Raw genomic sequence first — 13621 nt, forward strand, 5'->3', positions numbered from 1 at the left:
TGCCCCAGGCACATTCTTAAACTGTGTTGGTTGCTCACACAAACAATGCATTTCCCTGTATCTTTTAATGTACATGTGATAAATAAATGAATCTGAATGAAGGCCTAATTTCAGTAACTGATAAAACTGTAAATATATTTGTAGCATTAATCCCCACTTTCTCTGCTGCATGAGGTGAATCGCACTTTATGTGTTTGATAGACTGGATTTTGAAAATTAACAGCATTATACTGTTCTTTGGCTCCTGCAATACCCAAAACACTCAGACTTTTGTCTTTCTTGTGATGAGAAATCAAACCTCCACTTAGCATTTCCCCACCAATGTTTGGTACCTCAAACCTTTTGGAAGGCCGAGCATTATACAATAGTGTGAACAAATGTTCTAATTACAACAACAGAGTGTTCTCTCAACATTAGTTCATTATGTGTCACGTCATAAGACATGAACGATCATGGTCTTTCCATGACCATGAAGGATCTTGGCAAATTTTTCTACAGAAGTGCTTTGCCATTGCCACCTTCTGCACAGTGTCTTTACAAGATGGATAACTCCAGTCATTATCAATATTCTTCAGAGTATTGGTGGGGGGGGGGGGGGGTGGTACAGGCTAAGCAGGTGCTACACCTTGATCTGTAGGCTAGCGGAGGGAGAAAGCATCTTACACCTCCTTTGGTAGAGACTCATCTCCATTCCGCCACCCACTCAATATTAGAGCTGTTACAATTCTGCAGCTCTCCTTTTGAAGATTTTTAAAGTTAGACTCACCTTTAGCAGCAATTGCTTTGTTGATATAGTCTTCCAGGGATGATGCCCATTTAACATGTGCAGCATCATACAAGCAGCACTCCAGCAGTCTACCTTGACACCAAATTCACTACCTGCAACCACCTCTGGTGCCATATGTGTCACGGTACCTAAGCAGTGACTGCCTGAAAAAGAAGTTTTTATTTTACAATTCTATTTATAACATTCTGGGAAATGAAAAGTTAGGCTGCATAAAAACAGGTTCATCCCTTAAATGGCAATATCCACCTACTATGGAAGGATTTACGGCTGCATATTGGGACAAAAAGAATACAAATGCCCCTTGTTTTGATGGTATATCAGATAGGAAACTGTACAACTAAGATATTTCCCTAGGAATGATTTGGAAAAACATGAGGTTACACACACACCCTAAAACATAAAGGGTGTACGCATTTGCCATATGAAAAGTGGCATATTTTGATTGTGCAGGCCACTGGTATTAACTAAACCTCTGTGGTAATTAACCTCTGCTGAATCAAACCTGAGAGATTTTTGGGAGGAGTTTCCGATTCCTAATCCAACACGAGCACCTATTTCAGATTCGCATTGCCTTCATAACTGCTCTCTTTTAAGACATGCAATTTGTTGCATTAGACAACTACAACCCAGTCATGGAGCCAGTTAACAAATAACCATCTGGTAATCCAGAGGCTACCTCTTAAAATAAGTGATTGCAGTTAATCACAACTCTAATCTCATCATCCTTTAGTTTCACTCCTTTCACTCCACTCAAAGTCCCTTACAAGCCTAAATCAATCAACTCAGCACTCACTTACAACCAAATCATACCTGCATATGTTGTCCTGCTTCCTGTTGGATTTAATTGTCTTGAATGTCCAAAGTCACAGAGGTAAACCTCTCGACCGTCGTGTGATATCAGTACATTATCCGCTGTAAAAAACAAGTAGTTAATGGGATAGATTTTGCTATATCAGATGTGCGGACAAATTCAAAATAAAGTTTCAGCTTTTAAATTGTACAATCATATCAACAGGATTAGAGTAAAATTACAGTTCATTAAGTGGAGAAAGATGAATGTGCACATGGGTGATAGTACAACTAATTCTGTGTCGTGATTGAAACCTGACGCAAAAGTAATAATGGAATTAAATAGTAACTTCTATCCTATTATGATTTTACCTTTAACATCTCCATGTATAATTCCAAGGGAGTGTAGATGTTCCAATGCCTCTAACACATGACTTGTATAATACAGAGCCACAGCTTCAGGAAGAGGTCCTCTATTCTCAATTAGTTGTGCCACCGAACCACCTTAAATAAGAAACCACACATTAGTACTTGATGTCTATTGTTCATCTAATCTATTTTATTAAATGCTGATTACCAGAACTTTCTGAATACTGACCTGTAATTCTATGTTCACTTTTGTCTAGAAACAGTTGGTTTTGTAAAGATTTGACTTTGATGGAACTGAATTCCGGAAGCAGAATATAACATGTTGTCACCATGATATTGCATACCTAGCATTAGCACAGAACAAATCTCTGCCACTTAAATTTTATGCCATTTAGCTATCACTTGAAAGTTTAATTTGGCCTCTTTCTGACCTTGGTTCATTATTAAGTATGGGTTCTCTACAGCAACTTTCATTTATGAAGCTTCTTTAATGAAATCATCCCAAAAAGCATTACCAAAGTTGATATAGAATGCACCCATCAAAAAAAAAACATTATGAATCGTGAGCAAAGTTGGCCAAAGAGACAAAGAGATGGTTCATGAAGTGCTTCCTTGTAGGGAGCTTGTGGGCCAGAAGCTCAAAACAGATCTCACTGATTTCCGTTTCCAGAGCAGAGTGAGATTATAACCACTTCTGGGTCAAATGCACCATCAGAGATATTAAAATTTTGCACAAATTACCCTCGTTCATTTAATATGGAATCACGCAATTTCCCTTGCATTGATTCTTTTGAGACCCCACCAATATAAGTCCTAAACTTATTTTGACCTTTCAGATTCCTCCCCAACAATATTGAATTCACAACCAAGATCCTCCCGCCCGGCCTGATCCAGGCTCTAACTGGTCCCTAGCACTCCAAAACCTGATTTTGGCCCTGAATTCCCATTCAACTGACTCAAGGTCCTAATCTTTACATTCAGTCCATGATTGCAGAATGCCTCCCACACAATGTTTGCATGATGCAGCTTTAACCATCAAGCACTCGTATTTGGCTGCACTAGAATTTCTAGGCTGAAGTATTTTCAAGTAAAACAGGTTTGGAAACAAATGGGACTGTCATGGTACCAGCTAAATTTATTATGACAAATCAAATCCAAACTCTATTCCCTCAGCCATTCAGATTAGAGTATCATTGTGGTTGATTACTTGAATGAACAATGATCCTGCTAAAATTGAATACTAAATATTCCCACAAAATGTAAAATAGGGAGCTCACCTTGAATATACTGCATAAATAGAGTGATCATCTCTCCCTCTCGTACTCCTCCATAAAGAGGAACAACTCGTGGAGAGTCCAACTTGCTCCAATTCAACAACTCCTGTGGCTGGAACTTGCTCACATGAATCTAGGAAAGGAGGTACATGCTGATAGATCCTCAGAAAGAATCATGTTTTTCTTCCAAAACATGATAAGCTTAAAGCAAAGTATGTATTATGTACAGTTTAGAAGCTGGATTAAAACCCTTGTCTTTTTCCAACAAGTGATGCAAAATTGATTTTCCTGAAGTGAAATCATCCCTAGTTGAAATTATGATTTTTACAAATTTTGTTCTGGACATCAGGGATCCATGCCAACACATCTGGATGTTTATTAATTTGAAAGTGATGCAAGTTAAGTGTTTTTCAGCGCTTAACAACTGAAAATTGTACTAACCAGTTCAGAAAATTGTTTTATGGTGAGGACAAAAATAACTTGCTCGGATCACCAGTGAAACAAGAATTAAAGCATGTCCATTCTGATGTTAATGCTTTTGTGCAGGGTTCTTCCCAGCCTTATTTTGCAATTTTCATGATATTTGCAAACTCATTGTTTGAGCCAATAATGTTTACATTAAGGGTTTAATTGCAAGGTTTAAGATTTAAACAAGCAGTCTGAGGTGGGATTAAATTGAGCACCACTGGCAAGTGCCCAGGTCACTTTCAAAATTCTTTCCAAAAGTAGAGGTCAAGTTCAATTTCCCAGACAACTGAACTATACTCAAAACTGGAGAAACTTTAGTCCAACAGCTTAGCAAATACAAATTGTACAATTGCATCAACTTCTACCTAGATACTTCACTGAATACACTTCCAGTCGAACAAACCTACCCGCTTAGCAGCGCAAGTAAAATCAGTGGAGTGATCTTTTGCCATATACACCTCTCCAAATGTTCCAACTCCCAGCCGATTGGAGCAGATTGACCACTGCAAGTTCTCTTTATACTGATGATCCACAGGCTTCAGTTTCTGGACAATGAAAGAGAAGGCTTAACCAGTAATAACATAGTTACAAAACTTAATCCCTGCAAATTAATCTCTGGTTTATAGCATTATGTTATATAGCATTTTATGTTTGTAGTATTGAGATCTAGCTCTTTTGTAGCAATGAAACCTAATTTCAGGAGGTGGGATATTATAGGCAGCCGCTTCGATTTAACTGGTTACCAATTGGGGATGAATTTCAAGGCAAATAAATGTCGACTGTGTTAAAGACCAACAACTTAGAATGCCAATCACACTTGCTGTCCTAAATGTCTGGCACTTCCATATTTCTACAAGATACTTTCATCTCAGAAACAGGAGTTTACCTACTTGGCTGAATTGGTCGGCTTTGTCTGAATCAGAAGCTTATGCGCTGAAACCCACTCCAAGAGTCAAGTGCACAAGTATGCTTATGTTTCAGTGCAGCACTGCATCATCACAAATGTTATGTTCATTATGCAAATTCAGAGCATATATTTAGGTGGGTATAAAGTAATCCTTAAAGCCTTTCTGATTACATGAAAGGTGATCACACTGGCCAAGATTAATTTCTAAATCAATGGAACCAATTTCAATGGTTTGTTGTGGGACCTTGTGCACAAATTGTCTACATATCTGCTTACAAGAAAACAGTAACGACAATGAGACAAGACTCATTATCAAGTTTGTTTGGGGCATAATAAGCACGACAGAATATATGGAATTTCTTTTTGGTCTTCCGGATATAACATTTCATTCATAACTCAAGAAATTGATTTAGGTGCCACAGTAGAGTAGCAGTTAGCACAATGATATTACAGCTCAGAGCATTCCGGAGTTCAATTCCGGTGCCATTCTGTAAGGAATCTCTATATGTCCTCCCCGTGGAATGCCTGAGTTTTCTCTGGGTGATCCAGTTTTCTCCCACAGTCCAAAGACATACTGGGTAGGTTATTTGGTCATTGTAAATTGTCCCATGATCAGGTTAGGGTTAATCAGGTTTGTTGGGGTTTGCTGGGGTGGCATGGCTCAAAGGATCGGAAGGGCCTACTGTATCAGCAAATAAAATGTGTGAAGCTTTCTCGATGTCAAGACTGAAATCACTCAACCAACCATTAAGATAAAAACAGGGACTCATGTTTGCAAATTCATTGAATGCTGCCATAAATTATACAAGTCAGGCTGGAGAATCTGATACATACTGGAGTGTAAAAATGTGCAATTTAACACCTTAAAGTAGTGTATTACACACCTCATGTTGAAGAACGCCCTCATTGGTTTCTGGAAGTCTTTCACTCTGTTTCCACCCTTCTGAGTATTTTGCCCATCGCAGGGCTGGCATTGTCAAGCACCTCAAGTTCTCAGAGATGACATAGCCCTTGCTCGCAATTGATTGGGAGGCAGAGAGCTGTGGTGGAGATGTCTCTTCTGCACTGATTGAATCAGGAATACGTATTCCAGTGTCTCCTCCCACATCATTGATATACAGCATGGCTGCATTATTGTTAAAAGAAATCCCTTGCTTTTTGTGTCCCCCATCCACGTTGACCTGCTTCACTTCAGATAGCGGTGTTAAATTCAAATTTAATTTCCGCTCGAAGTTATGCACGAGACTGTCATTTTTCATGTTCGAAGAAGGAATGGGTCTGACATTGGATTTCTTAACTCCGCCACTGAAGTGCTTGATATTAAAAAATATATTTTCAATTCTTTTATCTTCCCGCAATCGGTTCTGCAGGCCCAATCCGCACAATCCATGGGTATCTCTATGGGCAGAAGTAATGTGCATCTGTTCTGTACTGCTGCCCAAAGTGCTGCTGCAAAAATCAGAGGTGCTGTTTTCAGCATCATCTTCCTACAAATAGAAATAATGAAGTTCATTAAATCATAGGCCTCAAAGTTTATATTGTAAAAGAGGCTATATTTTAAAATAGTTCATTGGCTATATAGTTGGGAAAGGTACTGCTAAAAAGAGAATTTTTTCTCTTGGTCATTCAATCAAGTGATCAAATCTATACACACTTTTATTTTGGATGTCAGCATAGACACAGTGAAGTGCACAAAGGTGAATATATTGGAAGCTAAGTGATCATGTGATAAAATCTCTGGCAAAACATCCACAGCATGGTAATTCACATTAGGTTACATAATCTAAGATTACACATATTAAACTAATTATTGTCAGTATTATTATTTCAGAGTCTCCTGTTCTGAATGAGTGCCATTACAAAGGAAACACAGCAGTGCATCTACATTATTAGAGGTTTGCGAAGATTTAGAGTGTCATCTAGAACATTGACAAACTTCTATAGATGTGCGGTGGAGAGTAGATTGATTGGTTGCATCACAGCCTGGTATAGAAACACCAAAGCCCTTGAATGTGAAATCCTACAAAAAGTAGTGAATCCAGCCCAGTCCATCACAGGTAAAGCCCTCCCCTCCACTGAGCACATCTGCATGGAGCACTGTTGTAGGAAAGCAGCATCCACCACCCAGGTCATGGTGTCTTGTCACTGCTGCCATCAGGAAGAACGTATAAGAGCGTCAGGACTCACAACACCAGGTTCAGGGACATTTACTGCACTTCAACTATCAGGCTCTTGAACCAGAGGGGCTAACTTCACTAGCCTCATTACTGAACTGTTCCCACAACCTATGGATTCACTTTCAAGGACTCTTCATCTCATGTTCTCAATATTTATTGTTTATTTATTTTTTATTATTTCTTTATTTTTGTATTTGCACACTGGTCATCTACCCTGTTGGGTGAGGTATTTCATTGATGCTATTATGGTTATTGGATTTATTGAGTGTGCCCACAAGAAAAGGAATCTTAGGGTTGTATATGGTGACATATATGTACTTTGATATTTGAATGCTTGCACTGCCAAAATGTGGAAGAGGCTAATTTGCTCAGCATCAACTTATGGAAAGTGGCTGTGACTTGTCTGCTATATGCAGTCATCAGGTCAGGTTCGTAATAAGAGTGACGAAGGTAATCTAGTTTAGAAAGTCAGGATGATATGTTATGAGTGACCAGTTTAATAATTTTCCATTTTAACCTACTACTTAAATTTATAATTAAATTCAAACTGTTCCCCTTTCTGTAACTAATGTGGTGTATTGGTTTCTAATTGGACACTTTAATTGATTACTTTGGAATTTAACAGGTCGGGTTAACTAGTGGAAACAAATCAACAGATTCTAATGTCTTGAAGTTAAAGCAGAAAATTTCTTAGGTTCAGAGTCATTGAAAAGTACAGCACAGAAACAGGCCCATCTAGTCAATGCCGAACCATTTAAACTGCCTACTCCCATTGACCATAACCCTCCACACCCCTCCCATCCATGTACCTATCCAAACTTCTCTTAAACATTTAAATCAAGCTTGCGTGTACCACTTGTGCTGGCAGCTCATTCCATCCACACTATCCTGGTTTCTCATTCCTGTAGCTTCTAATGAAATTTGGTTGATTGTGCAATCTGGATCTTGCACAGAGATCCTTCCAATTGAATATGCCACTGACATGGAACAAAACTATTTTTATGATGCCATTAATGTACCAAAAACAACCAGAGACATATGTGATTGAATGCAAATGAGAAAGTAATTAAATGAATAAAACTTCATATGTTTTTAAAATACTTCATTATTGATCAAACAGATTATGATCCAAGTTCATGTTTGCAATCTATAATCAAAAGAAATTAGGAATATGCTTATAATATTACATAATCTAAGATTAGAGAAAATTTGCTACCTACTTGTACTGGTATTGGGGGGCAGCTCTCTTGCTCGGGGGTCTTTGATTGCTTTTGTGATGCTTTGGTCTTGTGTTTGGATTTTCTCCTCCTACGTTTCCTCCTGGGATATTTATTGAGTTGCTGGTCTTTCTGTAGCTGAGGCAGCTTTCCTTCAGCCACTTTTGCCACATTGTTTGGAACATTTTCTAAGTTTGATCTTTCTGCACGATTACTAGAAAAGAAAACTATCTGGTTAAAGAATATACCCTAAATTGTAACATACTTAATTGAATGCTGCAAATAATTTTATACAAAGTTTTTTTTAAAAATTACCCCAAGTTGCACAAGCAGCTTCTAGGCCAGGAATTTAGAAGGATGATGGACAATTCAAATATGATATGTCAGCTGATAAAATGATCCAGTGTTAGTTTTCAAGAAGGCTGTTCTTTTGGGGAAATCAGGATCAAGTGGGTAAAGTTTTACAACTATAACCAAGGAGATGGAGAGTGAAAACAGAAACACTGTTTTACACAATAGGTGTGCAGCTCTGGAACTCTCCTCTTTGCCCAAGTTGTTATAGGATGGAGACTGATGCATTTTTCCCCAAGACATTCACTTGAAGGGATATGGACCAAAAGTACGTGAATGAATAGGAGATTTGAGATTTGAGGAGTACTAGGGACTACTTCTGATGGTTCTTCCAAGCCTCTGCTACTTTCATCAGCCTTCTACACTCCCATCCCAGGCTGTTATTTATTTAATCCATTTTCACTGTCATCAGGTTAATCCCTCAACAACCATGTTTTTCTGAGCTAATGTCCCATTGCAAGATGAGCACTTCTTCCAGCCTCCTCTTCCTTCAGTTCAATTGTTACTGGGTAAGCACAAAACTACTGAAAATTTCTTACCTGTAACTGTTAGGTGTGGCTATGAATTGCGGCTTCTCACAACTGGGTATGAGCTTCTGGTTTCCAATGCCTACAAGGATAAATAGTCTATTAAGTATTGCAAGAAGGAGCCCATGTATGTCCTACAAGGCCAAATTCAAGAGCCTGTCCAAACCAAGTTACATTAATTAAACCAGGGGCAGGCAACCTATGGCCCGCGAGCAAATATTGGGATACTATGCTTATTTGGCCTGCGAGCGATTTTTCCTTATTCTGAGTGTTTCACGCGACCACACTGATGGACATGCATGGCGTCTTGTTACACTGGCCCCAGGTTCCGTTTTGTTCCAAACCAAACACTTATGTACGAATGACGGGAAGGCAGACTACCTTATTAATATGTATTAGATACTCTCCATGCATGCGCAGGTTTTCAGATGGGATCGTTCAAATTTGTAAACAGAAACAGCGTCGCTGTGTTTTAACAAGAAATCCATGTCAAATATCTAGATATTTACATATGCTACGATACTTGTTGAATAACTCGTGTTTTAAAATAAAATCAAAGAAAAAAAATTTCCAATGGCAATGAATGAAAAACGCAGGAAGGTAGACACTGACGGCCGAAATTTCCAAGACAATTGGACACTAGATTACTTCTTGTGGACATTACATCTCATTTAAATAACTTGAATTTACAACTTCAAGGGGAAAAAAAATCAGCTGATACATGAGATGTATGGTCAATATTGTGGCCTTTGAAAGAAAGCTGCAATTGTGGGAGTACCAGCTTCAAAAAGCAAATTATGCACATTTTCCCTCTTTTCAAAAAAGTAAAGCACAAGATCCAGGCATTTTTGTGAATATGGTCCAAGAATTGAGAAAAGAGTTTTCATCTGTTTTTGCTGATTTTCGCATGCATGCAAATGAGTTCAAGCTGTTTGCTACTCCATTTGATGTGGAAGTGGACACTGCATCAGTAATTTTTCAAATGCAATTGATTGAGATGCAATGTGATGATATATTGAGATCGAAATTTCATTCTGAAGATGTGTCAGTGCTTGACTTCTATAGAAAATATATTCATTCAAGTGGGAAGTATCCTAACTTAGTGGACCGTGCAAAAAAAGATGGCATCATTGTTTGGCAGCACTTATCTGTGTGAGCAATTATTTTCAAAAATGAAGCACACCAAGAACCATTTGAGAACAAGATTGACTAATGCCACCAACAAGTCTGACACCCAATATTGAGAAGCTTTCAAGCGACAAACAGTATCAAGTTTCACATTGATTTATCAACTGCTTGCATTAAAATTTTCTTTATACTTAATTTACCACCATTCAATGCATCATGTCCATACGTTTTATGTTTAAAGATCCTTTGTGTCCTTTTAATAGATTCAAAAGATGCCTTGATTGAAATAAATTGCAACTGAGTTCTTTGGTTCCTAATTGGCATCCTTGGTTAAGCACAAATGATTTTCTAGCATGTGTTATTCATTAATTTGAAGCAAAACATAACTAGTTGTATTTAAGTGGATAATCTCCATATTTCAAGTTTTTTTTAAATGGCATTTATCTGGCCCACTGTCTGCTCATTAATATGCGATCTGGCCCACAGAGGCAAAAAAGGTTGCCGACCTCTGAATTAGACTCTGCAGGCCTCGACCCAATTTTGATTTTTTAAAAAAAGCTTTTCCTGAGCTGACAGCAATTAGCAATCTCAAGGAAATTAAGTTCTTAGGCATCAAGTACCTGGTGGTCAAGGGATCTAGCAGTATGTGATCGTCTTATAACATGCTCATGTTTTCAGTTGCACTGTTAAGTTTGTTTCCATAGTCAGGAAGATTTTATTTCAGTTACCATTTTTAAAATATTAAATTGGCATTCAGTTAATTGAAAAAATACAAAAGGGGAATGAATCAAAATCTTCCTCTGCATACCACTGTCTCCGTCATAAGGGGAAACTGTGGGTGATGTTCATTAATGCCAACAACCCACTTATCAGTTGCTACTATTGACACAATGCTTACGATGGGTTGGAGTAATTTCCATTTCTGTTTCAGTGTGGCAGCTAAGCAGTGAACAACTTTTAACAATAAAAGAAAATCTCCAGCGAGAAAAGGCACACCTATTGACAAGTTTTTAATTGGTTTACGCTACTCTTAGGAATGATTACAGCAGTGAAAAAGCCACCTTGGCCTGTTAGTGATTTTAATTGACTGCTGCTAAATTTTAATTAGTGATTTACATAACTTAAGCATAATTTAATACTGCACAAGAACAGATCTTTCTGCTTACCTGTTGCCTGAGCAATATAAGAAAATTTGCTCCCGTTATTATCCATTTCTTGCTTTGCTGTTCCCTCAGTTAAAACTTTCACTGGGAGAGACATCTTCATGCAGCGTTTGTTTTCAGTGATCTCAAACCACTTGCTCTCCATTTGGCTGATCGGGAGCTCTTGCTGGTCCCGGATATCAGATTCAGCGGTGTGCCGTGATGAACACTTGACTGCCATTTTCTATAACGGACCTGGAATGCAGGCAACAAATACACCTGTAAAAGGAAAAGATGGTTCAATCAAGAGTTCACTGTAATGTCGTGGCTCAGAAACTAATTATGTTGTCTAAGAAGGTGTGGTCTGCGGACTCAAAACAATCAACCTCAGCTTGGATTGCAATTTCAATTCGACGGACTTCAGTGGAAGTGAATTTCAGAAGTAGCATGCAACAGACACCACCATCGTTACGTGTTTGGTGTGAGAAACAAAAGAGGAACTTCTATCCCTATTGAAAATTAGAGCTCATTTGACCTTTCAGGCATGTCCTAGCACTTTAATATTCCATCATCAATACACATTTCATTTTCATCATTTCTGGTCAGAAACTTTTAGTGATTTTATTTAGGCTTTTCCAACTTTCTCAGCTGACCAGGGACTAGAAAGCCTGGGGTTAGAATCCTAGTCATTAGTGAGTTTGTTATTATCAGCCAGGTTCTACATTCGCAAGAAAATATATTAGTTAAAAACCTAACCTGATGGTCAAGTTGTGTGGGGCTTTCTTTGCTTTGTGGCTGCCTATAAGGTGGCGAATCTCAATGTTATATACATACTTTGATAATAAATGTACTTTGAACATTGAATTGTGCTGTGTCACTCCATCACCTTCACCACTAACTAGGATCCTATACAGTCATTCCAAGTGAGGCAGCACCTCACATGTGAATCTATCAGTGTCATTTATTGCATTTGGTACTCCCTCCTCTACATTAGTGAGACCCAGTGCCGAATGGGGGAAATTGCTTCGTTGAATACTATCACTCCATCCGTTATATAAGCCAGGATCTCCCTGTGACCAGCCATTTTAATTCCATTTCTCATTCCCAAATGGGAATGTTTGCAGCCTCATCTATTGCCAAGTTGAGGTTAGAAACAGATTAAAGGAAAAACACCTCATATTCCATCTTGGTAGTCTCTAATCTGACAGCATCAACATCAGTTTCTCTGATTTCCAGTAACTACTTCCCCATCTCCCCACCCAAGGTTTCCTCTATCCTCTGGCCCCAGTACCCCTTCTTTCTCTTCCCCTGTATTCAAAACCAATGAATCACCTAAACTATCCACCCCGTGGTTTTCCCCATCTCCTTCCCTTTATTCCACATCCCACTGCCCTCTGCCATCAGATTCCATCTTCTTCTGCCCTTTTCCACCTATCACCTTCCAGCTTCTCACATAATTCCCAATTCCACCCCCCACCTATATATCTTCCCCGTCACCTGGATTCACCCATCACCTGCCAGCCTGTGCTCCTCTCCCTCCCTGCCAATCTTTTACTGTTCCTTTCCTCGAATGGAATTGTAAAGACCTTGATACGTTTTGTGGAAATGGGCCAAATTTAATCACACTAATCCATATAGCTGTCAAATAGCCAATGGCAGTCTCTGTTGCAGCTCACACAAATACTTGGTGCAGGACAGAATAAAACAATTAATTGTAGAATGATCATATTCCAACAAAGCACAGATTTCTCTAGAAAATAAGAGTGGAGAGAAAATGGGCAAGTCTAAATGAATGGAGTACCAATATAATATTCTTTTGTAACACTGAACTGGGTTCTATAACTGAGCAGATAATTGAAATCAGAGTCACTGCACACATAAACAGGTCCATTGGCCATCATATCTGACCATCAAGTACCCATGTAACAATCTCACTTTTCTGTTCACAACTGTGTAATTTCCCTTCCATCGCCCCATTTCTCCTGTTACCCACTGACAGGAGGAGCAATTTGGAGTGGTAAATTAATCTACCAAATAGACACGTAGAGGGCTATGGGTAACACTAGATAATTTCTAAAGTAAGTAAATGTTTGGCACAGCATTATGGGCTGAAGGGCCTGTGTTGTGCTGTAGGTTTTCTATGTAGGAGGAAACCAGAGCACCTGGGGAAAATTATGCATGGTAATTGGTAGTACATGGAAATTCCATACAGGTGGCACTCAAAGTCTGGATCAAACCCAATGTCTCTGGAACTGTGAAGTTGCAATATTAATTGTTGTGGACTATGCTGCCCATCATGCCACCATTTATGCTCCAAGTTATTAGACTATTCAATCCCCATTAACTGCTTCAACTAACACAGCCTTAGTTTCTTTTTAATTTTCATTCTTTTACAAGGAGGTAAATCTTTATGTACAGTAAGTATCATTTATGCTAAGAATGGAATATTTTGACATCCCGTGATGGCTTCAGTCATCTTCCAAGG

At 38.6% G+C, this 13621-nt stretch overlaps 1 protein-coding gene across 2 annotated transcripts in view; it reads right to left on the reverse strand.

The window, feature by feature from the left end:
• The window catches only part of map3k14a (mitogen-activated protein kinase kinase kinase 14a), a 54636-nt gene that overhangs the window by 18627 nt on the left and 22388 nt on the right, over nucleotides 1-13621 (reverse strand). For both annotated transcript variants that reach the window (XM_073070700.1, XM_073070701.1), the window contains exons 2-10: nucleotides 11161-11415; nucleotides 8879-8948; nucleotides 7992-8202; nucleotides 5479-6081; nucleotides 4095-4232; nucleotides 3223-3352; nucleotides 1949-2080; nucleotides 1598-1699; nucleotides 767-930 (exon numbers count right to left, since the gene is read on the reverse strand). In XM_073070700.1, the coding sequence (XP_072926801.1) occupies nucleotides 767-930; nucleotides 1598-1699; nucleotides 1949-2080; nucleotides 3223-3352; nucleotides 4095-4232; nucleotides 5479-6081; nucleotides 7992-8202; nucleotides 8879-8948; nucleotides 11161-11377 (1767 nt within the window). In that variant the 5' untranslated portion in view covers nucleotides 11378-11415. The remainder of the gene's footprint in view (nucleotides 1-766; nucleotides 931-1597; nucleotides 1700-1948; nucleotides 2081-3222; nucleotides 3353-4094; nucleotides 4233-5478; nucleotides 6082-7991; nucleotides 8203-8878; nucleotides 8949-11160; nucleotides 11416-13621) is intronic.

This window comes from Hemitrygon akajei, chromosome 18 (genome assembly GCF_048418815.1).
Source record: "Hemitrygon akajei chromosome 18, sHemAka1.3, whole genome shotgun sequence".
Classification (NCBI taxonomy): Eukaryota; Metazoa; Chordata; class Chondrichthyes; order Myliobatiformes; family Dasyatidae; genus Hemitrygon; species Hemitrygon akajei.